This window comes from Rhinolophus sinicus, chromosome 3, assembly GCF_057876585.1.
Source record: "Rhinolophus sinicus isolate RSI-liver-muscle chromosome 3, RSI-T2T, whole genome shotgun sequence".
Classification (NCBI taxonomy): domain Eukaryota; kingdom Metazoa; phylum Chordata; class Mammalia; order Chiroptera; family Rhinolophidae; genus Rhinolophus; species Rhinolophus sinicus.
In genome coordinates, this window is record NC_142503.1 from 167,423,359 (window position 1) to 167,447,887 (window position 24,529).

Sequence of the window (24,529 nt, forward strand, 5' to 3'; positions counted from 1 at the left end):
AAAAATAATAAAAGGGAACAGACAGAGAAAGATCCAAGATGGTGGAATAGGTAAACACCGTGCCTGCTTCCTTCTGTGAACACATTGAAATTACACTAGATTAGAGAACAGTCAACCTGGAGAACCACCTGAAGTCTGGCTGAACAGAAGTTTTATAATTAAGGATATGAAGCAGCCACGTCGAGACTGATAGGAGAGGCAGAGACACAGAACAGGCCTCAAACCTCCGTGTGGTGGTTGAGAATCAGGAGGGATATCTCAGCCATGGAGGTTCCCCCCAGAGGGCAAGCGACCCAAGCCCCACACCAGACTTCCCAGCCCGGTGTAGAGGAAGAGGAGCCCCTACAACATCTGGCTGTGAAAAACAGTGGGGATTCTGACCGACCTGGTGAAAAAGAAGGCAGCGGGAAACCTAGCCATCCTTTTAAAGGGGCCATGCAAAGACTCATTTGCTCTCAGGCACTCACCCTGAGCTCCAGCGGAGGGACAGTCACTCAGGAGGCATCAGAGGCATGCGGGGGGGTCAGACTGAGGTGTGTGGCTTTGAGGCGAAGGCTGGAGGACGGTCGCCGTTTTCCCTATGTGGGGTCCTCCCATGTAGCTGTGCACCCAGCAGGCGAACGCCATCTTTCTTGTGTTTAGCCCGCCCCACAGGCCAAATCTGAATCTGATTGGTCTGGTGAGCTCTGCTGCTCTATCCTGCTAACTCATTGGGACCCCGCCCTCCTCGACTCCACCAACTCAGGAGGCCCTTTCTCAGCAATCATCTACCCTTTCCCACAATTGCACTCTTCCTTGAAAAGCTATCAGAGTTCATGGGCTCCATGTGGGCAGCAGTTGGCCTCAGATGTGCTCTGAGACTTTTGCTGAGTAGCTCTAGGCTCAGCACTGGCACCAAACCAGAATCTGTATTAACCTGGTGACCACAACTTTTCCCACTCTACTGGAAGACCCTGCCTCACCCAGTATGCCTACCACATGAGTCTTTATCAGCAGCTGAAACTTATGGGAGCCAGCAGGTGGCAGCAGGCCTTGGGGTGTCCTAGCTTTTTGCGAAGCTATTCCAGGCCCGGTACTGGTGGCGGCAGTCCTCAGTTCACAGTGTAGCCTCTCCCATGAGCCTCCAGGTTTAGTACAGGCAGTGAACAACTGTGGATTGCTTTGTAGCTCCTACCAGGTAGTCCCCAGCCAGTCCCTCAAATGATTAAACATAGTGTTACCATATGACTGAGTTACTGTTATTCACTCTTAGGTATATGCCTAAGAGAAATGAAAACACAGAACCACATTAAAACTTGTATGTGGATGTTTATAGCAGCAGTATTCATAATTACTGAAAAGAGGACATAACCTAACTGTCCATCAACTGATTTTTTAAAATTGTGGTATATCCATACAATGGACTAATATTTGACCATAAAAAGGGACAAAGTACTGATTCTTGCCACAACATGAATGAACGTTGAAAACATGCTAAGTTAAAGAAGCCAGTCACAAAAAACTACATATTATATGATTTATGAAATTTCCAAAATAGGCACATCTATGGAAAGTACATTACTGGTTGTTTAGGACTGGGGGAATGAAGGTATAGGAGTATATTAGCTAAAGAGTACAAGGTTTCTTTTTGAGGTCTTGAAAATAATCTAAAATTGACTGGTTATAGTTGTACATATCTGAACATACCAAAAAAGAACTGTTGAATTGTACATTGTGCATGAATAAATTGTATGGACCATGAATTAATCTCAGTGAAGCTGTTTTTAAAAAGAGCCTATGTGGATTGTCTACTGACTAGTACTTATGACTTATGCATTACTGAGGCCAGGTGGGATGAAGGAATAGAAAAGGAAAGGACAGAAGTAGTGAGATTTTGATGTTTTGTTCATTGAGTGAAATGGCTATATGGGTGTTTTTCCTCTGATACTTTATTCAGAGTTACGAAATAGAGGTGATTCTTGATTCTGAAGACAAGCAACTCGTGTGTACATTTTAATACACCACTTTCTGTTTAAATTTGCCTCAATACAATGGAATTATTTTCTAAATTTATAAATAAAATATAAAGTCCTGAATATAATCTTTTTTCTCCCCTCCCCCACCCCTTTTATACTTTAAAGGGAGTTTACACTGGGAGAGTACTTACCCTTCAAGAATTATTGATCCAAGTTGGGAAGTTAAATACTGAAGCTGTTAGAGGTCAGTGGGCCAATCTTTCATGGGAACTGCTTTACGCCACAAACGATGATGAGGAACGTTACAGTATACAGGCGCATCCACTACTTTTAAGAAACCTTACAGTACAAGCAGCTGATCCTCCCCTGGGATATCCAATTTATTCTTCAAAACCTGTCCGTATACATTTATATTAGAGCTCATTTTGACTTGTAAATGTATTGTCATCAAATGTCTATTTTTTCATTCTAGAGGAGTGACAGTGTGCTTTCTCATAACTTCACTGAACTTCCTTCTCTCCCGCAAGTCAGATGCTGAGAAAAGCTCAGCTCTATAAAGTTGATTCTCTTAGCTATCTTAATAGTTAAAAAAAAACTAAAAAAAACTTTATGTCCAACATAAAAGTTAGAACTGTTGGCCAATATTTGTGCCCTATGGATTGTGGTAGGCTTTGGTAAATATAAAACATTTAATAAAATTAGATAAATTTTTTAATGCTTTCTTAAATGTGTGACAGGTGACTTGCCTTACAAAAGTCAACAGCTATGTAATTTTCACATACTGAAAAGATATACATATCAGTGTTTTTGAGTAATGATAATGGATGGTATTGAAGGTTAATGTATATATATTTATTTGAAACACAATTTTATAGTATTTTCAAACTGGTGTTTTATTTTAACATTTAACATGGTCTGATTGTTTTTATATAATTGTTCACTTTCTTTTCATATAATTCAAAAACCTTTTAAAAATGTAATAAAATTTTCCAATAAAATATTTTCCAAGTATCCTTTTGATATATGTGAAAGGAAAGGGATTTATCCCATTCACCATTCAACTCACAGGATTAGCAACATTAGAGCAGTCTGAGTATGACTGCTAGAGGCCATTCCATAGATCTGGCTCCTTATGCATTCCTTTTCAACTAAATTTACTGCTTCTGAAGACTTACCCAATAGGACTACTAGTTACTAGTGTCTTCAGATATCTGAACTAAAGGCAGAAAGAGATGGGAGAAAATTTTTTCATAATGTCATTAGGATTTTATTTTCATTATCCAGCTGCATGTGAACTTTTTATAGGTACTTATAAGGAGGATGGACAATGAATGAATCTGCATTACTTGAGACATGGATTTCTTCAACCCCTTACTTTATTTACAATTAAATCTATAGTAGGCTCCTACGTTGGGAATACAGTAATACATCCTCTTCGAAAATGATGGAAATTATTTGAAATGTACTGATGAGATCTTTATTATTATTATTCCATTTATTTAGTATGTGGAACAGTTCAATCCAGCAATGTTTAAGGAAAAACTTTTTGGACTAATTTTCAATTAATGAATTCATGAGATTTGTATGGTAGTCATTTTTTGGGAAGCAATATAGTTATTAAGAAGATAGGCTTTGGCGTTACACCTGAGTTCAGATCTTAGGCTTGTGATTTATACAACTGAGATTTACTAGCTGGACAATTCTATGTATTTTTGTCTGCTATGAACATTTTCTCATACTAAAAACACTCTGTAATTATCAGTTTTAATGACTGTAACACTGATAGATATAACAAATAATGGACATTTTAAGTTGTTTAAAGATTTTCATTATCATAATGCCAAGCCATGCTTTCCCTTTACCTTGCATGCTCCTCAAACCATTCCCATGTCTATTTCATACATGGCCAAGTTTCCTCATCTTTCATTCACTTGTCAAACCATTCCAGTCTGGATTCCATTTCTACTGTTCCCCCAAATAAAATTATTAAGGTCACTATTTACCTTCATATTGTCAAACCAACTAGTTACTTTTATATTCTCATCTTATTTGTCCTCTAAGTAGCATTTGACGTTTTTGACCATTCCTTGAATCATCTTTTTTTCCCCTTTTGGCCTTCCCTGACACCATATCATCCTTGTTTTCTATATCCCTGCCTAAAAGCAGCTTTGCTGCTTTTCCTTTTCTACGTGACCTCTAAATTTTGGAGGGAGACACCCTAATAACTGATCACACATTGGATTGAGACCTCAAGGACTACATCCTAATTTTAAGGGTGAACAAAAATATAGATGCAGTTTGAATCTTCTCAGTCCCTAAAAGTGGATTAAGGTGACCCTGGATTTCTAGTGTACCTATCCACTACCCAGAGCAAATGTAAATCTTCTCTGGACTGATCTTTTAAGTTATTTTTATAATTTTTCATATTTAATGTTGGACAATCTAAAAGAAAGTACCTGAAGAGGTAAGACAACATGATCAAAATCCAAGAAAAACAATAGACAACAAGAACAGATCCATGAGGGATCCAGATAATGGAGTTTTTAAACACAGGCTTGAAAATTATTCTGTTTGGTACATTTAAAGATACAAAACACAAGATTGAAAGTTTCAGCAGAGAATTAGAAACCAGACAGGAGAAATGACAAGTCCCAAACTGAAAAAATACATTAATCAAGTTAAAGAACTATGAATAGATTTAATAGAAACTGGACACAGCTAAAGTAAGAATTGGTCAACTACAAGTTAGGTCAGAAGTAAATATCTGATCATGAAAACTGACAGAAAAGAATGGAAAATACAATGAGAGTATGAGTATATCAAGTTGCCATGAGACAACCTAACATACAAGTAACTGGAATTCCAGAAGGAAAGGAGAGAGAATGTGGCAGAAGCAACATTTGAGGAGATAATGACTGAAAATTTATCATCTTTTTAAGGGCCATCAATCCCTGCAAGACCCAAGCATGATAAAACCACACCCTCACATATCAAGAAAAAATATATAAAAAGGAAATCATAAAATCAGCCAGAAAGCCCTAACAGACATTATCAAAGGAGCAACAATTTTATTAAACTGATAACTTACCAATAGAAAATATGGAAACCAGGTATCAGTGGAATGATAAATTCGCTTAAAAACAATAACTGCAAACAGAATTCTATACTCAGCCTTTCCCCAAAAACAACTCTTTAAGAATGAAAGCAAAGACTCTTTCAAACCCAATAAATTCAACAGCAGACTCTCATAAAAGGAAACAAGTATAGAACATTTTTCATGCAGAAGGGAAATGATCCAGAAGCAGCTCAGGGATACAGAAGGAATGAACAGTAAGAAAAAAAGATAAACATATGGTTAACTATATTAATAGTGATGACAAAAAATAGTTTGGAGGTTAAAATAAATGTTAAAATACATGGCAAAAATAGTATATAAGTTGGTGCAGAAGTTGACACAGAGTTCTAGATCCTTGTATTATCCTGAAAGAAGTTATTAAGTACCAAGTAAATTAGAATTTGCTGTATTATCTATAGATAACCACTAAGAAATTAAAAAAAAAGAACTATAACTACTAACTGAGGGGGAAAGTATAATAAAGCAAAAAAGAAGACAAAGATAAAACTTGTCAAATTACATACTTTAAATACGTGCAGTTTATTGTACATCAGTTATACTTCAGAACAGGTATTAAAAATACTAGGATGTTCATTGAATCTGCCTCTGAATAACTGACTGAGGTCTCATGTGACTTACTGGTGCACCCAGTCTAACCCTGAAGCCATAGCTTCTACCGGGAACTTTTCTACCGACTCACCGGCTAGCCTCTTGCACAACCCCATCTATGCCTCAGCTTCAGCACAGCTAGAATGAACACACCATTTCCTTCCTATTTCAAAGGGCCATTTGAGATAATAATTAGGAAATGAGATGTCAGTGCAAAATAATAACCACTTTTTAAAGAGTCAATATGTGAACACTTGGTTTCACAGCTCTTGACTATCTTTAACAAAAATCTTCCTTCCCATCTTGGGCTGCTGACGAAAGAGCTTAAAGAGCGACGGTTTATACACAGATACAACATGTATTAATTACATACCATAGAAAAACACCATACAGGTGAATTTCTAAAAACCATTTTAATGTACCCTTCATTGGCTGGAGTAACTGAGCGAACTGAACTCATTTTTCCTTCATGCCTATACTAGCTAATTTCAGTCTCTAAGTTTTCACTCATGACATTCTGGAGGCAAAGAAGGCCTGGCTTACATACTCCCAACAAAGCCTAAGCACTGGCAGGCACAATGCCAAGCCCTGGAGATTCAATGACAAGTAAAACAAAATTGACCTGGACCCCAATCTCCTGAAGCCGCAGTAGAAATTCCACCCTTTCAAGGCTCAGTGAAAGTCACATCTTTTCCACAGACTTTCTACACTAATCTATCTGCCAATCTCTCCCTTTCCTGAACTATTTGCACTTACAGTCTGTATCATGCATGCCACATGACATGTTATTTTGTAGCATTCTAGCATTGTTCCAACAATTTGTCTTTTTTGTTATTACCCCAGGTGCAGTGTGTATTCAATTAATCACTGGTTGTACAAGAGCCCTCTCTTATTACATTTTATCCCTATATTACAACCCTATTCTTCTCCCCATAAGCAATCATTATAATACATCTAATGTTTATCTTTTCACGATGTTTTCTTGCAAAACAAGCACTACCTTCTATGCACATAAATTTAAGTGTAAACAGAATTGTTATAGTTTATTTACTTAACTCATCACCATGCTTCTAAGACATATCCATGCTGTTGTGTACTCATGTATGCATTTATTCCCCATGGTATATCTCCACCCATATCACCTTCCCCCTTCCCCAAGGATGGCCACCAGGGCGACTTCAACTTCCTCAACAACTATTCCACAATCACTTTATGTATGTTACCTTTATGTATGTATGTTACCTTGGTTATAGCTAAACTGTGAACTGCTTCTAAAGAAGAACCATGTTTTTCTTCTCCTGTTATGATCCCCCTGACCGTAGGAATATTTGTTGATTTTCTGTTGCAGCCAGTGCATGCTATCTACTGTAAGGTGCTAAAGATTAAAGTAAAATTAATTATAATAACTAGAGTAAGGAGCTGCCAACGGAGTCTTCCTGAGCTGAGTTGAATCCTGGTTTTTCCCCTTACTAGCTCTGTGACCTTGGGAAAGAAACACCTACTTGCTCTGGGCATCTCTCTTCATCTACAAAGGTGCATAATACCAACTACGTTAGTGTGCTATTATGACGAATAAATGAATTAACTAATACAAAATACCTCAGTACAACAAATGGCATATAACAGGTCAAATGGCATTTAATAAAGTATGGCTACTATGAGTCCTACCAACTGTTTCAAATTACAGTCATTTGTGCCTGTCAATTCTTCTAAGAGAGTGTAATAGTAAGTACCTTGGAGGCAGAACCATTTCAGAGTTTTCTTTATATTTGGTCATTACCCAGCACTCTGCTTCGTGTATTATCCCATACATTTATGTTAAATACATTGCTGTAGTTCTTTGGTTAGCAGTCTGCTGATCTAGATTTTAAGCATAAATGCTAGAGTATGTTAAAATGGTCTTGTATCCAAGAATGCAGTATGTTATTACTATCTTTATTGCAAGACTCACGGCAGCCTTTTATTAACGGCATGCTGAAAGGAAAGTTGTATCTATTAAGAAGTAAAATCACAAGTTAGTCTTCAGTGTATAAGAAGATGGCTGTTTTCATGTTTTCCATTTATCCCTCCAGTGGCTTGAAAAAGGCAAGTACTCCTTCAGTCATGTTTTGTCTTCCAGGGTTTAAAATAAGAAGAATCTGCATCCTGTAACACAGTGACAGTGACATGAATCAGTCCCTCCTTGTATTTACTCCAATTTTTGACAAGTAATTCCTTCTTTTTTGAGGAGCTACGTCATTATGATTCACTGTTGAGAATCCTTACAAAACCTGAGCATATGCTTAAATTAGAATAAAAGTCATAGCTAAAATTCTAGATCTACACAAAAACACCTTTAATGGGCTTAGTTAGCATCATTATCGCCTCCATTACTGATTAAGCATTTACTCATGTCATTTTGTAAATGCTGAAATCTCTATTATTACTCTTCCAAGCAGCATATCAAGCCTACACTGACTTGCCTTAATAATTACAAAGAATCAGAGTATTTAGAATAGAAATATTTTACAGATAACTCAAATGGTTTGTGAACCTTTAATATATTGTTTAAAATGTAAAACAAGGCAACTTGATATCCTTCAGATGTGACATTTCATTTGGGAAGATAGGTGTTTACTACTTCCAAGAATTTGCACTAAGACAAAAATTACAACACAAAATTCAGTGCAGCTACATATTGTTCTTGATCCCTAAAAATAATAAAAGATACATCAAAACTAAGTTCCAGACATACTATACCTAGCCTAAAGGACAGAAACAAATTCAAGTCTTATCACCAAGTACATTTAGTTTGGGATAAGCTATATTGGCATTCTCTCAGCTTAGATACCCATAAACAAATCGCAATAAAGAGATGGATATATAAAATAGAAAAGAACGATATGGAAGAAAGAAGCAAGAAGGAAAGAATTTAGTTTTAAAAAAAATTTCTTTTTAGGGTTTCTGTGATTTTGTGTAAAGAATGAGGTATTATATCTCAGAAATGGTACTGGCAAATGAAAGGATGCATAGTTTATCATAAAAAAAATTATAATTAAGACCATATAATAAGCAATATATTAAAGATGGAGGTAGGAAGAGAAAGGGCATTTTTAGCAAAGGTTGGATGTAACCAAATGTTAGATTTACTGTATAATGCTTATATTTTATAGTTACATATTCTGTAAACAAAACAAACTAACTTTCTTATGGGCATTCCTGAAAGAACAACTGCTATAGTGGGACTGAAACTCTAGCCCCTGATCCTTCTTTCGCCACTGAAACAATTATTCTGAAAATGTATTGTCTCCCTGCCCTATCATTTAACTCTTTGATCTTTACTACCTATTAGCTCAATATCCTGCTACCATCAAAATGAAAGCATTACCAGCTAATCCTTAATAACCATAACATTCAAAGGTATGTTTTAAGAGTTTTCCAATATACTAACTCATTCTATTCCCATAACAATTCTATTAATAGGGTAGAGCTGGGATTTCAACCTATGTAGTCTGGCACCAGGATGCTGTGTCATCTCTCATAAAGGTGGCCTTTCCCTCTCAACTCTTATCCATCACTGGACACAATACCGCTACCGTGTTTCCCCGAAAATAAGACCTAGCAGGATCATCAACTCTAATGTGTCTTTTGGAGCAAAAATTAACATAAGACCCGGTCTTATTTTACTATAATATAAGACCGGGTCTTACATAACATAATAATATTAATTTTTGCTCCAAAAGACGCATTAGAGCTGATGGTCTGGCTAGGTCTTATTTTCAGGGAAACACGGTATATCAGCTGTATTCCAGATTTAAAACTCAGGTGTCATCTTTGATCAAGCTCTACCTTTAGAACCACCCCACACTACCAAGCCCTAACATTACCAAAACATTTATAAATGACCTGGCCCAAAGCTGCTCCACAGTACAAGTTGGTAGAAAACGTATAGCCCCCCACCTTCATGATTTTTCAAGTTCTGGACAGGTTGGTGCATCATGGAAGTTTTATAACCTTTAAGTCTCTTTAAGCATTTTGTTTTGTTTTTTGTTTTTGTCACTAATTCATTTTTACTGTCCTGCAAAAAGTTGGAGCAAATTAAACATCTAACAATTAATTAATGGATTGCTTAAATAGTGTTAGGTTATAGGCATGTAATGATACATATGGTATGGTCTCATTTTGTAATTCTCTTTGTATATCAAGCCTTACTAACTTATTTTTAAAAGAAGGTAGTAATCATTGAAAGAAATACTTCAACAATGAAAACCATCTACAGAAATAACCTTTCTTTGCATAATCACGTCTATAATTTTTGGCTTAACTCATTGTTATTTCCTTGCTGTTTATACATTAAACTCTTTCGATGGTCACAATTTTCTCTAAAGCAGTTCATAATATTCCTTGCATTTCTATAAGAATGAGTGATCAAAGGATGAGTGACCAGTATATTTTCTTAGACATGGATATAGGCACATCTCAGATATGCTGAGCACTTCCGGAACGAGTCAAAAGAACCAGCAGTGAGAGTGCATCTGTTTTAAAAGCATAGTTAAGTGCTCCAACAGAGGTAAGCATGGGGCTGAGGTTCAAAGAGTCCTGGGGAGAAATTAGACGGGAGGCCAGGTATCGACTCAAGGAGGTGACACCAGCGCTGAGACTTGTAGGATGAGTAGGAGTTTGTGAAGAGAAAGAGCATTTGGCACATAACACTGGTCGAACAGTAAGTTGAAGAAAAAAATGCCAACCTTTGATATGATTTCACCTTGTAGAAAATTTCTCTTTCCAAGACCAGTAGTAATTTATAGTAAACCAACAGATATGGTTGGGGGATAGAGTCATTTTTACATCCTTTGTATTTATATGGTGAGGTTGGTAGAAGGTTAGTAAGAAAAGTTTTTAAGCACTAGAAACTTTTATACATTCCTACAAGGTTGATATGTATTAAGAAATATATAAAATCAAAGTCAAAATTAAACTGCTATTTAATTAAAAAGAAGTGACTGCTGTTCTCCCCCGAAAAAATGTATAAGTCGTTCTTACCAGACCTTTCTTAAAGTTCTCAATCCTTTTCTTCCCTAACTTATTCGTGATCCACCAGGCCCAGGTTGGCATATATTGCCACAAATATACCATTAACAAAAAAGGTTGTTCCGCGATCCAAACTTCTTTCAAATCATTTGCCATGCTGATTAACATCAGCCGCACACAACGACTGGTTGCCATCTTGTGGGACTGGTCTCCATCACTACCTAGAGTCTAAGAAATTTTTTAAAAATTAAGAGAATGCTGAGTATTTATCCAAGGTATTTCATAAACCTTTTAAGCTAGAAAGGAACCAGAAGTCATCTAGCTGAGCGACTCCTTTAATGTGACTTCATGCCCCTTAGGAGAATGCCCCACAGGTACTAGTGGGTGTCTATAAGCTATTTGTAATATGTCAAAAAGCCTAACAGGAATCATACACTTACCAGATAAAATTGTACAGGCTAAGTAAAAGATGGAAGTTCTTTGCTTTTAATTAGAATTGTATCTTAAGGTTCTTAATGATAATTATATATCACTTTAGTAATAAAAAATTTTAAACAAATTATTAATACATTTAACAAATGAAAGTCTATAAAATACAGAGTCCATGGAGGTGAAATGGAGGAAAAAGATAAAAGTGGTTTTTTGAGAATTGTACACCTGAAATCTATGTAATTTTACTAACAGTTGTCACCCCAATAAATTTAATAAAATAAAAATAAAAAAGTGGTTTTTTGGTAGGGAACAAATCTGGTACTGCAAATCTAGGTAACCCACTATCATGCTATAAATAAATAAACTGAGGCCAAGAAAAGTAGTAACTCATCTGTGCTCACACAGATCATTATAATAATGAGGTCTACACCCCAAGACCCTTGATTCCTATAATTGGGTGCTTATTCTATTTACCTCAGACCCTCCACAAAAAATGTGAAAACTACAAATTATTACTATATCTGTGAACATTTACATAGAAACATATACAGATTTATGTCTCGGTAGAAATAAATCTTAATGGAGAAGAAGGAAAATTTCATGGTCTTTGGAGGGATTTTGGATTATTGAGTGATACTGGATTCCTCATGAGACATTTGCTATTCATTTGATAAATTAGTACTATGTGTACTGTGTGAGCTGAGGAAGTACAGGCTTGGGTGAGGCTAACCTAAAATTATCACAATTCAACAAGGCTTTTTCTAAGCTCTTTCATCATACTTCCTCTTTAAAAGCCCGGTAAGATTTAATGTACTAAAATTTAGCCACACAAAACCTTTCAATATTGCTATAATTTGTGAATTGATAGAAACTGGGTTTTTAAAAATCACATAATAGATTACTTATAAGCAATATCTTAGCAATTTCTTTAGCCTTTATTAAAACTGGCTGCCAACCCTAACAATTTTCCTAATGCCATGAGTTAAATTTTATAAATAAGTCATAAGCAATTCTAATTATCACAATTCAACAAGGCTTTTTCTAATCTGAGACGTAGTGATACGACATCAATATATAACTACTAAAGCATTCAAATTACACCCCAACTAGAAAATTTTACCTTTGTGACTTCTGTAGTTAGAGCATTCTTCACAATATTTGACTGCACGGGTCCTGGGCAAACGTTAGAAACTACTATACCTGGGTATGAGGTAAGTTCAGTTCGGAGGCCATTAAAAAAACCCTAATAGGCACACATGAAAAAATTAATTAATTAATTTAATACAGACATATTAGCATGAAATTACTTCAACTTTTTATGAAGAACAATAGCAGCATGTTATCAAAATATGTTCTGAAATGCCCAAGTAAAGGACAGGAAATGTAATCGTGCAAGCTTATTAGACATTTTTAACCGTAAAACTGGAGGCATCTAAAACAGGCATTCTTAGCTCTTTCCGGGTATGAATGAGTCACCCCTTTGGCAGTGGTGACTCATGCCATCAGTGATTTTTCACAGCAGGCAAGCACTGCATAGGTGAAAAACTACCCCTGGAGATCCCGCTACACCCTCCTTACACCAACCCCCCATGCCTCACTCCAAAAGGGGTGCATGTTCTCCACTGTGAGTCACTCAGGTTTGGTTTCTTTTCATCCCTCTAAGTGGTCTCAAGTGCCGATGTTGGGGCAAGAGGGAGTGAGAGGGGATAAGTACTTAACAGAAACTCTCATCAAGGAAGAATTCAACAATTTCTATTTTATTACTATTTTAACAGACAATTAGTTGCAGCCAACATCCACCTGTTCTGGGTAGTAAGACCCTCTAGACTTAAAGATAGCCCATTTCTAAACCAAATAGGGAGTAAACATCTACCTACCCTCATCTATGTTTCTAAATTAGAAAATGTTTCAAGACTACATTGTGACAAGCTGAGTTAACTACTGAAAAGCCTAAACAGCTAACCCAGGGTACATTCATTTCTGATCCCAAAACATGAAATAATTACCAGTCCTTAATGCTAACCCCTATCAAACACAGGGCCTACAAGGATCCCTGCTGTCAGAGACTAATCCAGTGCCTGACTCAGACAGACAGGAGAAAAGGCTTCTTAAATGAATGAACTCCCACACCCTTAACCTGCTGCCCCCTCTTTAGCAAAAGAGGAGAAAGGCACCATTAGAGCCAACACATCAGACACCAAAACCTCTCCTTGTCTGAAATCAAATCTAGTACAACATGTGAACTCTTCAATGATAAACAAGCTCACTCTCTAGCTTACCGGGAATCGGGGAAGGAAATGTGCTCTTCCAAAAGAGCTTCCTGCTCTCAGGGTTCAGCCCCTGGTATAACTAACTAGAGTCTCCACCTACCACATTGTATCAGAGGATTAAATCCAGTAATAAAAGAATGAGTCTTGGAGGGCGGGCCAGAGAACTCATATCGTGTTTGACAGAAAGTATCCTGCATGTTTTAGGAGATAGTTGGTGCCAAACAGATAGGATAGCCTCCTTCCTTCATCTACCAGCCTGAGACTTGCCCAATTGCTCTGCAAGAAGTGACTGGTACCCTATCACCGAAGATGGGGACACCAGCATAACATTCCATTTCATCACTCTCTGCAACTGTCTGCTTTTCATAGCAGAAAGAGAATGTCCTAAGGCGCCAAAGCTTCATCTTTTCATGACACTAATGATCTTTCAGCTATCTCCATATTCCAACAGTGAAACAGTCTATGTAAACTGACCTTCAACTGCATTAATTATAAATTATGTTTCTCCTTGAATCATTCTCCTCCGCTTGGCCTTATGATTTAATTTGTTCCATGTTATAGCTTAATAACATTCTTCATAACCACTCTTAAGCCAACATTAAAAATTCATTCATTGTTTGATGTAATACAGAATTGTACACCTGAAATCTATGTAATTTTACTAACAATTGTCACCCCAATAAATTTAAAAAAAAGAAAAAAAAAATTCATTCATTTCTAATACATCTCAAAAGTTAAGCAAGCCAAATCAAGCTTTTCTCCTAGCCTCTGCCTTGACTAGATTTTCTTCTTCCAATGAATCCAGAGTAAATAGAGTCAAAGCTAGTCCTAGTAGGGAGATAAAGCCCAGGGCTAAACATCCAGTGGGCAGTTCCTATTTCTGACATGCCTTTATATTTAGGATAGGTAAAATAAACCCCACCAACAAGGGGGAAGGAAAGAGAAATCACAGAAATAGGGAGGGAAACTACATCCTGAAGTGTGTGTAGAAGAAATGAGGAGTACACCCCAAATTTGCCATGAAGATGTGGTAGAAATGAGAAGATGAAGAGAGCCATGTTGACTAGACTATATACTTCTTGCGGGCAGGGACCTATCTTGTCATCTTTATACCCCCAGGATCTGTTGCAGTGCATGGCATTAGTGTGGGTGCTCAATACGTGTCTGTTGAATTAGGAAGAGGCATGTGAGGCTCAAGTCAGTCTTTTTCAGTATCTTCTAGGGGTGTCCTCTGCCACCAGTCTCCTTGGGTCTCTCTGTCTGTCTCTCCACATCGCTGCCCAGTTCCAATGACTGCTTTCAGTGATGGCCATAGCCCCCATATACATTTAGATCAGTTCTAACAAAGTTGAGTTTGAGCAGCCTTACCCGAAGAGCATGTTTGCTGGCACAATACCCACTAGACAGGGGCGCAGCTATGATACCCAGGAGGCTGTTCACAGTCACAATCTTCCCTTGCTTCCTCTCGATCATGTGAGGCAGAACACACTTTGTCAAGGACACTGTCCCTACGTAGTTCAGGTCTATCAGCTCCTTGTAGACGTTCAGGTTGGTTTCCACACACAAAGAACGCTGGGATTTTCCACCATTGTTAACCAGAATGTCGATCTAGTTAAACAAAATTAGAAAAGGGGCACTTTGGGGATGACCTGTAGGTGGGTGGAGGGGATGAATCCCCTGGGATGGTTGCTTATATTGTTAACTTGAAGAAACACTGGAACAGAATGGTGTAATTCCAGGAGTCAGCAATAAAAAGATAAAATAAAAACCAGAACTCACCTACAGAATTAAATTGCTATTTTAAGTGACTAAGTAGTAAGTGTCATAAAAACAAAAGGCACAATGAATTTTTAGCTGCTTTTGTTCTACACGGAGGAGTTAGTACTTGTTAAGGTATGAAAAGTACTAATTACACACAGACTCAAGAGATTAAGAGGCCCAACTCATGGGCCTTGATATCGCTCACTGCAGGAAGCCATCTGCCTAATGCACCACAGATGGAAATCTCTCTAGCAGCTACTGCAAAGCAAGACTTATCAATTGAATGTAAAATAATATTGAATGTCAACTGTAACCGAAAATAAATAATTTCTTTAAAAAAGAGACGTCAATTCAAAATGCTACTTACTTTACCAAACTCCTGGAGAACCACTTTGGTAGCCGCTTCATGGGAACTTATGTCAGTCAGGTCGAGAGGCAACACAAGTATATCTTTTCCTTTTAAATTGCTATTTTCTAAATAAAGACACTTAAAAATTAGTGTGGAAGTCATGCAATAGTTCAATCAAGCTCCTGGCTACTTGCATGAAGTTTAATACCCACTCTACAACCAGACTTAGTAACAAACTCATTTCTGGGTGGCCCTGTAGAAGAATTTCTCTCAGCGACCAAGAAGAAGACTGGTGGTAATATGGCAACATCTTATCAGACACAAAGCTGGCCAGCTACACAGGAAGTAAAACGGCTCTCTTTAACTTGTACATAAATAGTCTAACAGGGGAACAGATTCTGGAAGAAATCAAGATTACACTACATGCTAAGAAAAGCAAAAATTTTAGAGCAATTTCTTTAGAAGTCCAGAGGTACATTTGTTTTATGGTAGGTTCACAAAGCTTAGTTGCTCCTTTACACAAATCAAAAAGCAAAAACAATTTATGCTTAAAATTAGTAAGAAGTTCAGAGTCCTCCAGTGACACGACACATAGAAGTTTCCTTCCAGAGGCTAAGGATTCCAGGAAGCAAACCAGTTGAAGGACATAATTCTGAAATTCCCAACCAAGAAACACGGTGAACTACCGTGCTTCCCCGAAAGTAAGACCTAGCCGGACCACCAGCTCTAATGTGTCTTTTGGAGCAAAAATTAATATAAGACCCGGTATTATATTATATTATATTATATTATATTATATTATATTATATTAATTATATTATATTATATTATATTATATTATATTATATTATATTATATTATATTATATCCGGTCTTATATTATATTAAGATCAAGTCTTATATTATTTTTTGCTCCAAAGGACACATTAGAGCTGATAGTCCAGCTAAGTCTTATTTTCGGGGAAACACGGTATCCATAATGGCCCTTTGTATTTCTATTCCTGTTCATCAAAAAAAAAAAAAATTTGTTTTTGAAACTAATTTTCTTGGACTCTAACCTTGAAATACAACAAGTAATGCCAATAAGAAAAACAAGCAAGTAAAGAAAATATAAGGGGTATAAAGGCTTCCTGGGCAAAGGAGTAAATTGTAAAACATTAACTGTTTTAAAAGAAATAGAAAAATTTGCACCAGTGACCTGACAGATAAAAGGAAAACAGTCAGGCTCACTCCAACTAAGAAATGCTGACACGGTCCATCTCTGCCAGCGTAGGACCCACAAGTCTCAACAGTAGAAGAGCAACTGCCATAAGCAGCAGCCCAGGGCAGAAACACAAAGGGCCTTTGAAAGCAATATGGTGGCTCTGGCAACTAACTCATTTCCGGGTGGTTAGTTCCATCAGTACAGTGAGACAAAGATTTGTAAAGAATGACAGGTAGATGACAAAAAAACAAAAAAAAACACAATCTGCTGGAAAATTCAAAATTATCTCAGTTTAGATACTAAATGTCCCATGAGAAATAATAACTTTATTACTTGAGGCTGCTTGAAATGTGAACATAACTACACTAAAACACAAACAAACAAACAAACAAACAAAAATTAACATTGTTGCCCTATATATGAACATGAAAAATATTATCTCAAGTTGCATTTTTTTAAACTTAATTCCCTGTTCTTTCATCCTTTATAACAAAAATCTTACACCATCCCATATGACTTTAATATTTGACATTTTGGCAAAATAAGTCATGATTCTTTCTAATTAAACTTCTATTGCTACATACATGTGTCATACATAAGAACCAAAATATTTTTTCTCTAAGATAAAAATAGAAGGCATACAGTTACTAAAAATCCACCAGCATCTGAGAGAATTGGTGGTCACTCCCTAATTCCAAGACTCAATACAACAAATAAAAATAAAAGTAGAAAGGCAGCAGGAAAAGAGAAGAAAAAGGCAAAGGCAGCTAAGTGAGAGATGACAAAAGCAAGCGTACTGCCCAGGAAAATCCCTCTCTTACCACTGAAATTTCCCAAACTCTTACCACTGAGTTTGGATTCTGATTTATTTCTAGAAAGCACTGCTGCTGTTTTAGATTTACTTACCAAGGCATCTTCTTTTCACCCTTTCCAGCTCTTGAACTCTTCTGGCTGAGAGCACAAGAGAAACTCCGAGTTTAGACAGCTGGTAAGCCAGCTCCTCACCTATGCCGCTGGATGCACCAGTCACCCACACTACCATGTCAGTCAGCTCCCATTCTATTGAGAAAAGAGGGAGAGTTGAAGAAAGAAAATAAACTAGGAATTATACCCATAATCAAAGATTATAAAAAAAAAAAAGGTTTTTTTTAAACAATACCCCTAAATATGAAGACATAATGTATGGACCTTAAAATTTTAATATCCTATGTTTATGGCCTTGATTGTGGTGACGGTCTCACAGGTGTATACTTATCCCCAAACTCATCAAGTTGTATGTATTAGTTATGTGCAATTTTTTATATAATTATACTTCAATAAAGCGATTTTTTAATTTTAATTAAATACCCTAAGAAAACAACTTTGACCCAATTAAAAAAAAAACACACGGCTACAAATCATATAAGTAACAGCTATCAACACATTGTTTTGTGTATCTATCCCAGACTCTTAGATGAGTTTTCCAAACTTTACTTCAAGATAAGCCTTATAATACCATAGTTTGACGTCAAGCCTCTACTTATCTATGTATCTGATCAAGGAAAGTAAGGCTAAGTAGATAGAAAGTCTGCCTGGACTCACTCTTTCCTTCTCCACAAAATGAGGGATTCAGATAAAATGATCACTAAAAGGTCCCATCCAGTTTCAATTCTATTATTCTAATTTCTTGCAAAGGAGGTACTGATGATGAATTTGAATATACTAAGTTTTACTCTATGGTATGGTGGAACCATCATGGACTTTTAAAGTCATGTTCTCCCTATGTGTCAATCATATCTGATGCCCATCAACTAAAGGTCACTTTGTACAAGTGCTCTCCAAGGGCTTGCGCTTTCATCTTAGGAGAATCTAGTAGTTTACCCAAGAGGAAATGCATATGACAGCAAGATGAAATGCTGTACTCTGCTTGCCCAATTACACTCTCGTTAACGATCATAAAAATGTTACAGTAATAAAGCCATAAGAGTGGTTTATTTACCTTTCGTCCAATTAAAAACTTATTTCACTGCAGGAGATGATAGGTCTATCTGAATTCATAGACTCACTGTGGTGCAATATTCTTGGGTGCCTTATTTATTAAAATATTTATCAAAAATAGCAATCAAGGTATCACTTAACATACACAATTCTGGTTTTTCATCAGAAAAATTAAAAATCAGGAAACTAATTGACTGTTTTAGTCAAGCAATGCTAAGCCCTCTGTCAGGATGACAGTATGCGCTCTAGAGAACTGCTAGGGTGCAAATCCCAGCTCCCTCACACACAGCAGGGAGATGCTGTGAGACCTTGGGGCCTTAATTTTCCACAACTGGAAAGTGGGATTAATAATAAAACCTTCTCCGTAGAATTGTTGAGAGAAACTACTTAAAACAGGTAAAATTCTGAGCAGTGTCTGACACATACTCATGCTAATAAAATAGCAACTGTAATCATTGCTAAAATTGCTTAACAAGTGCATTTTTTTTTTGGCAGCAAAACATAGAATATTCACTCAATAATTTGTGTGTTACAATTTCTCCAGCCAGAGGCAATAGGGTTACTAGCTATAGTGTAATTTCCTATGTACTTAAACACATTACCTCATTAAAACCTTCACAAGAACCTCATGAAATAAAAATTATCTCAATTTTATAAAAAAGGAAACTGAGGTTTACAGATATTAATTTACCCCACTAGACTGTAAGCACCCTGAAGGCTGGGATCCTGCAGTCCTCAGTACCTTGCACACTGGAAAACAGATGGGACTCCATAAATAACTGCTGAGTAAATACTCATGAACCCTAGCAGAGCTGGGATATGAGCCCAGGTGTACCTAGCTCCAAGGGTCACAATCTGATCACTAGCTTATGGCACTCACATTTTAGGATGATTAATATTTTAAAACCCAACTGTTTCTTAGCCATTCAAGAAAATGTAACTTGTCCATAGGAAAGAGGTTTCATGGAAATATCTGCACTAAGGATAGAAAGATCCCAAATACTCTGTCTACGCTACAATGCTTTCCTAGTATATGATACGTTTTCATGGAAAGGTGCAATCGAGCCACCTTCCTGAAGGATTTTCTCAGGAATAGCAGAATGCATATTCAAATAGTCATTTATTTACTCATCAACTAGTCATTGTTGCAAAGTTCTGCAATACTCAGGCTCTAGGGCAAATATTGTTTGTTACTAACTATTTACTAACTAGCACAAAGTTAACAAAGATTTCACGTTTACCCAAATATGCAGGTATCATTTAAATCCAATGATGAAAATCCCCAGGCTCACGTTTACCTTAGGACACCTGCGGTTCTGGCAACTTTCTTCCCTCCCTAGAGAAGAAAACTTTTTTATTTAGCACCAACTTTTGTTTACCAATTCTACATAATCTGGCATGCACAGTGGCCTCCCCTAAAGAGCCTCTGAAAGCAAAGTGTCCGAGTTGGAAGGAAACATATTCAACACCCAACCCAGTTTGAGAATTCTTTCCTCAGGCTGTTGAGTAGTCTCTATTTAATTCCCTCAGAGGATGAGGAAGCTAGTTACCTCCGAGGCATTCCCTACTTTTTGGACCATTCTAACCATTCAAGGGTTCAAGGATTCTTTCTTATACTGATGTGATAGACCTTTAACTTCTACCCACCAGCAGCAGTTGGCAGGAGTTCTGCCTTGTGGCATCAAAAAGAATAAATCAAGCCTGTCTTGCACGTGACAATCCCTCATTTATTTGAAGACAGCTGTTATGTCTTCCCTAAGTCAGCTTCTGTCTTGCTTCTCTAAATAAACACCTCCAATGTCCGCTACCTTCTCTCAGATGACATGGCATCAGGTTTCCTCACCCTTCTGCACACACCCTTCTGCACAAGCTATAACTGGTTAATGTCCCTAATGAAGGGAGCTGCCCAGAACAGTACACAGGACTTCCACGGGGTCTGGGCAATTCAGAGCAAAGTGAGGTGACTCAGTTGCTTCCCTTGTCCCCCAGAAGACAACCTCTGTGAGGGCCTGGACAGTGGCTGACACGGTCACTGCTGTGTCCCCAGCGCCCAGCACAGAGGCTAACAGATGCACGCAGGTTATAGAAGACATCTGTTGTTGTTTGCAGTTTGTTGCTTCAGACACTAAACATCTCCCAGGCTTACCTAATGTTTTCTGGCAGTCACTTCACAGTTGATTCATATTGAAGTTACTGTCAACTAAAACCTGAGTTTTCCTCACATATGCTGTTGTTGAGACTTTTTTACTCTGGACTTGTGCCATAGATTTCTTTCCTGGATCAAAGTGCAATATCTAAAATTAGTCACCCTTAAATGTCACCATGTGAGATATATGCTTGGAAATGCAGAGAATTTCTCTAGAAGGACACATAAAATGTGGGAAATGGTGGTTGCCTCCAGGGAGGCATGCTGGAGAGCTGGGAGACAAGGGTGGGAAATAGCTTTACTTTCCACTGTATATCCTTTTCTATTTTTAATTTTCTATTATGTGAGGATGTTGTCTATTTTTAAAAGTGACAAAACATAATAAACCTACAGAGAAGATAAGGAGGGTTAAATTATTTTTCACCTTGATAGGGTTTGCCCACCTTTCCAGTCTGAGCTGTTTTGGGTACCTGAGTCTAGCTCTTTGTTCCTTTAACTTCTTTTCATTATCCCCACCCCCCAGGAGTCCTTTTAGTCATTTTCTCCCTAACAACTCTCCCATGAAATTTTATTTCCACAGATATACTGTGTATCTGTTTATGTACTGCACATAATAAATCTGTGCTTTATACATAAAGAGTTCTATAAAGTTTCCTCTTCAGTCAATGCAGGTTTAAGAATGGCTAAATTTAAAAATTAAGTTAAAAGTTAAATTAAAAATTAAAAGCTATTAACATTTAACTTTATAACTGTATTTACTGAATAGTGTAATATATTTACTTAGGTAAATGGTAATGTATCAAATAACATGCAAATTAGCAAATTATATAAGTATATAATAATAGCAATGTAATTAAATGTATTAAAAAATTCTTCAAAATTTTATTTTTCCAGCAAAATGAAAAGCTTGAAAAAAATTAAATAAATATCTTAAAATCTGTTTAGTCACCTTAACTTTTAACTTTTGCTTGGTATGTGAAAATAATTTAACTAGGTGCTAGATATTATCAACATTTTTCCTTTTCAGCACCTGACATAATTAATGGGTTGAATAATTTTTATAGAATTAAATAATAAAACATAAACTATTCTCATGTAATTCTCAAAGTCCAAGTTAACACAAAAGCACTGGGGATCAAACACAAACATCCATAAAGCAGCCAGTAGGCATGGGCATTCCATCTGTTGAGATGCAGCAAATGATCAAGAGAAAGTCCGTCAATCACAGCCACCTACATTTGCCATAGTTTTGTAGCACTGACCTTGTAAATGTGTAGTGTATTTTCCATAAATTCAACAATGTCAGTGTTGCACATGTTATATCCCCCCCCCCCCAAAAAAAAAACCAACAAAAGAAATGAAATACTAAGGAATAAGATTTTGTCGGGTGGGGTTGAGCTTTGGAGAAACACAAAACACTATACCATCTAAGTTTTTGTTGTTGTTTGTTTTGTTCCGGTCCCAAGAACCAATTTTCATCCCCATGGAAGCGATACCACTCCCCTTCCCTCCTGGCCCATTTTGAAAGCTTACTACTACTTAGCTATCACTTCCAAGCAAACCTCCTGACATGAGGCTTTTCATACAGACTTGGTCCAGGGAAAGACCACTTTTCCCAGCCCTTATGAATCCAAAGCCTAGCTTGCGAAGGTCTTTAAATTTCTCTGAATATTAGTTTTCCTACCTGGAAGATAAGATTAATGCAGCCTACTTTGTAAGAGTCGTTGGAAACGCCAAAAGTGAAGTGTGTAAAGGACCAAGCACAACTTAGTACATAGAATGTTTTTAGTATATGACCATCAAATAGTAAGTAAAGCACCGAGACAAGTGGGACAGGCAGAATACCCCCTTAGTATGCCAATAATGATTTTGCTCCAGGAAAAATGACAACCCAGTTCTTTCTAGGGTTATACTGTTGGGTATTCTAATAAGTAAGTAGGTGGATAACTCCAGGTTTTGAGAAAGGGTATTTTAACTGCTCTAAAAAATCAGTAACCAAAAGAGAATATAAAACCTTTCAAATTCCTTACCAGGCACATTCCCTGGGGATAATCACGAATACTTTTCAACAGTTTCAACATAAGAAATAAATGATTATAGAAAGCAGTGCCTGTTCTTTCCGCATCCTGATGAAAGTTTGCCTTGAAGAATAAATGTTTCTAAACTCTTGTTCTAAATTGTTCATCGCTGAAATGTATGTACTTCTCGCTGACCCCTCTACCTATATAAGCATCCCTCACTTTTCCAAGCCAGAGAGCACGCTTTCAAGGCTTCTTGGAACTCTGCTCTCTGGCATGTCCTCAGCGTGGCCCGAATAAAAATTCTCTTCTTAAATTTACAGAGGTTCGGGTCTTATTTTCCCTTACAATGTCAAATTTTACTATTGCAAAAGTCCAGGAGAGTGAGAAGTGAAGGATAAACAACTTCAGGAAGTAGAAAATCCGAGCTCCAGTCCTCAAAAGAAGGCTCCCTTACGAACCACGGGGGATGCCCGCTACTTCCTTAAATCCCATCCTCCGACACCGTCAGACTCCCTGGGAGCTCGGTAAGAATTCAGGGTCTTGAGGGACCCCGCCGATACCGGCACTCTCTTACTTTGTCACCAGGCAAGTCCAGCTGACCAGGACAGAAGACAAAGAGGGCAGAACCGCCTCTTCCTCCCCTACCCGTAGCCCCTGGGGAAGGCTCAGCCTTGTCGCGCGGAAGTTCCACGCCACCCAGAGAGATACGGAGGTAGCGGCGACTCGGCCGCAGCGGAGCCCGGCCTCCCACACCGGAGGGACGGCTGCGGGTCCTCACCTGGGCGTCGCCCCTGCCACTCGGCCCACAGCAGGGTCAGGTCGCCATCGGCCCGCAGGAAGCGCAACAGCTGCACCACCAACGCGAGCAGCGCGCACAGCGCTAGCAGCGAGAGCAGCAGCTCCCAGCTCATCGCGGTCACGCGCGCCGGGATCTGCGGGAGGAAGACGGACCTCGCCCAGCCGCGTAGCAGCAGCGTTCAAGGATCTGCACGACCGCCTCCCAACCCTACCGCGAGCAGCGCCGCCCGGCTCCGCCCCCGCCGGGCACACGGGGCGGGGAGCTTCCCCTGGGCTGCGCGCGTGGGCGTGGGTGTGCCCGCACGTCGCCCATGTGCCGCAGGCCTGGCAATAGCACAAGTTCGGCCTGCATGTGCGCCTAATAAAGGGTTACAGTAGGAACAAAAGGCATGGATGACTTACTTGGTAAGAGTCCTCTTGGTACATTAGCCATAGGATTTGTAATAGCAAGAATGAGCCTTTATCAGTTGTTATGAGGGCAAATAGTTTTCAAAGTTCTGGTTTTGTCAACAGAAAGAGCACAAATATTTCAGCCCATGAACGTGGCCTCCTCCTCATCATGTTTCTTCCTTTCTTTAACTGGGTGAATGGAACAAACAAAACTGTTTTTCACCCCACCCAACCCCACACACCGAATTAACCCCGTCTCTGAGTTGAATTGGCCCGGTGTCAACTTAAATTTGGGAAGCATGTTGCAATTGACGCTGTTGTTGGGTAAGAAAGTGCAACTTCAGCCAAGATTACCCATGAGCACTCGTGCTAGGAGCATGGATTGGGGACCTGAGCCAACCGAATTGGAATTTGTAGCTTCACCTCGGCGATTCTGAGTAAATTATCTCCTTATCTGTACCCACAAAGGATATGCAGGAAGATTTCAATGAG

General features: G+C 38.0%; 2 protein-coding genes across 4 annotated transcripts in view; one reads left to right on the forward strand and one right to left on the reverse strand.

Annotated features, from left to right (window-relative positions):
* PCNX4 (pecanex 4) overlaps nt 1–3,186 on the forward strand; it is a 37,012-nt gene extending 33,826 nt beyond the window's left edge. For both annotated transcript variants that reach the window (XM_019750779.3, XM_019750781.3), the window contains exon 11: nt 2,121–3,186. In XM_019750779.3, the coding sequence (XP_019606338.3) occupies nt 2,121–2,372 (252 nt within the window). In that variant the 3' untranslated portion in view covers nt 2,373–3,186. The remainder of the gene's footprint in view (nt 1–2,120) is intronic.
* Nucleotides 3,187–5,591: 2,405 nt separating this feature from the next.
* Nucleotides 5,592–24,219, reverse strand: DHRS7 (dehydrogenase/reductase 7). Of its 2 annotated transcripts, none has more exons than XM_019750770.3 (7): nt 24,050–24,219; nt 17,612–17,764; nt 15,520–15,626; nt 14,760–14,999; nt 12,242–12,364; nt 10,702–10,917; nt 5,592–7,824 (listed from the first exon to the last, which is right to left on the reverse strand). In XM_019750770.3, the coding sequence occupies exons 1-7, from the start codon at nt 24,078–24,080 to the stop codon at nt 7,777–7,779; spliced, it is 918 nt and encodes a 305-aa protein (XP_019606329.1). In that variant the 5' UTR covers nt 24,081–24,219; the 3' UTR covers nt 5,592–7,776. The 2 variants fall into 2 exon arrangements, with proteins under 2 accessions (XP_019606329.1, XP_019606328.1); XM_019750769.3 differs by lacking the exon at nt 24,050–24,219 and adding an exon at nt 23,628–23,896.
* Nucleotides 24,220–24,529: the final 310 nt, after the last annotated feature.

What these genes read in the sequence shown, in the direction of transcription:
- DHRS7 (XM_019750769.3), bottom strand. Translation starts at nt 23,760, where the DNA reads ATGAGCTGGGAGCTGCTGCTCTCGCTGCTAGCGCTGTGCGCGCTGCTC. An exon ending in TTCTCCAGGAGTTTGGTAAA is followed by an intron (nt 15,000 to 15,519) that starts GTAAGTAGCATT and finishes TTGTTTAACTAG; the next exon opens with ATCGACATTCTGGTTAACAA. An exon ending in AGAACTTTAAGAAAGGTCTG is followed by an intron (nt 7,825 to 10,701) that starts GTAAGAACGACT and finishes ACTGTGTTACAG; the next exon opens with GATGCAGATTCTTCTTATTT.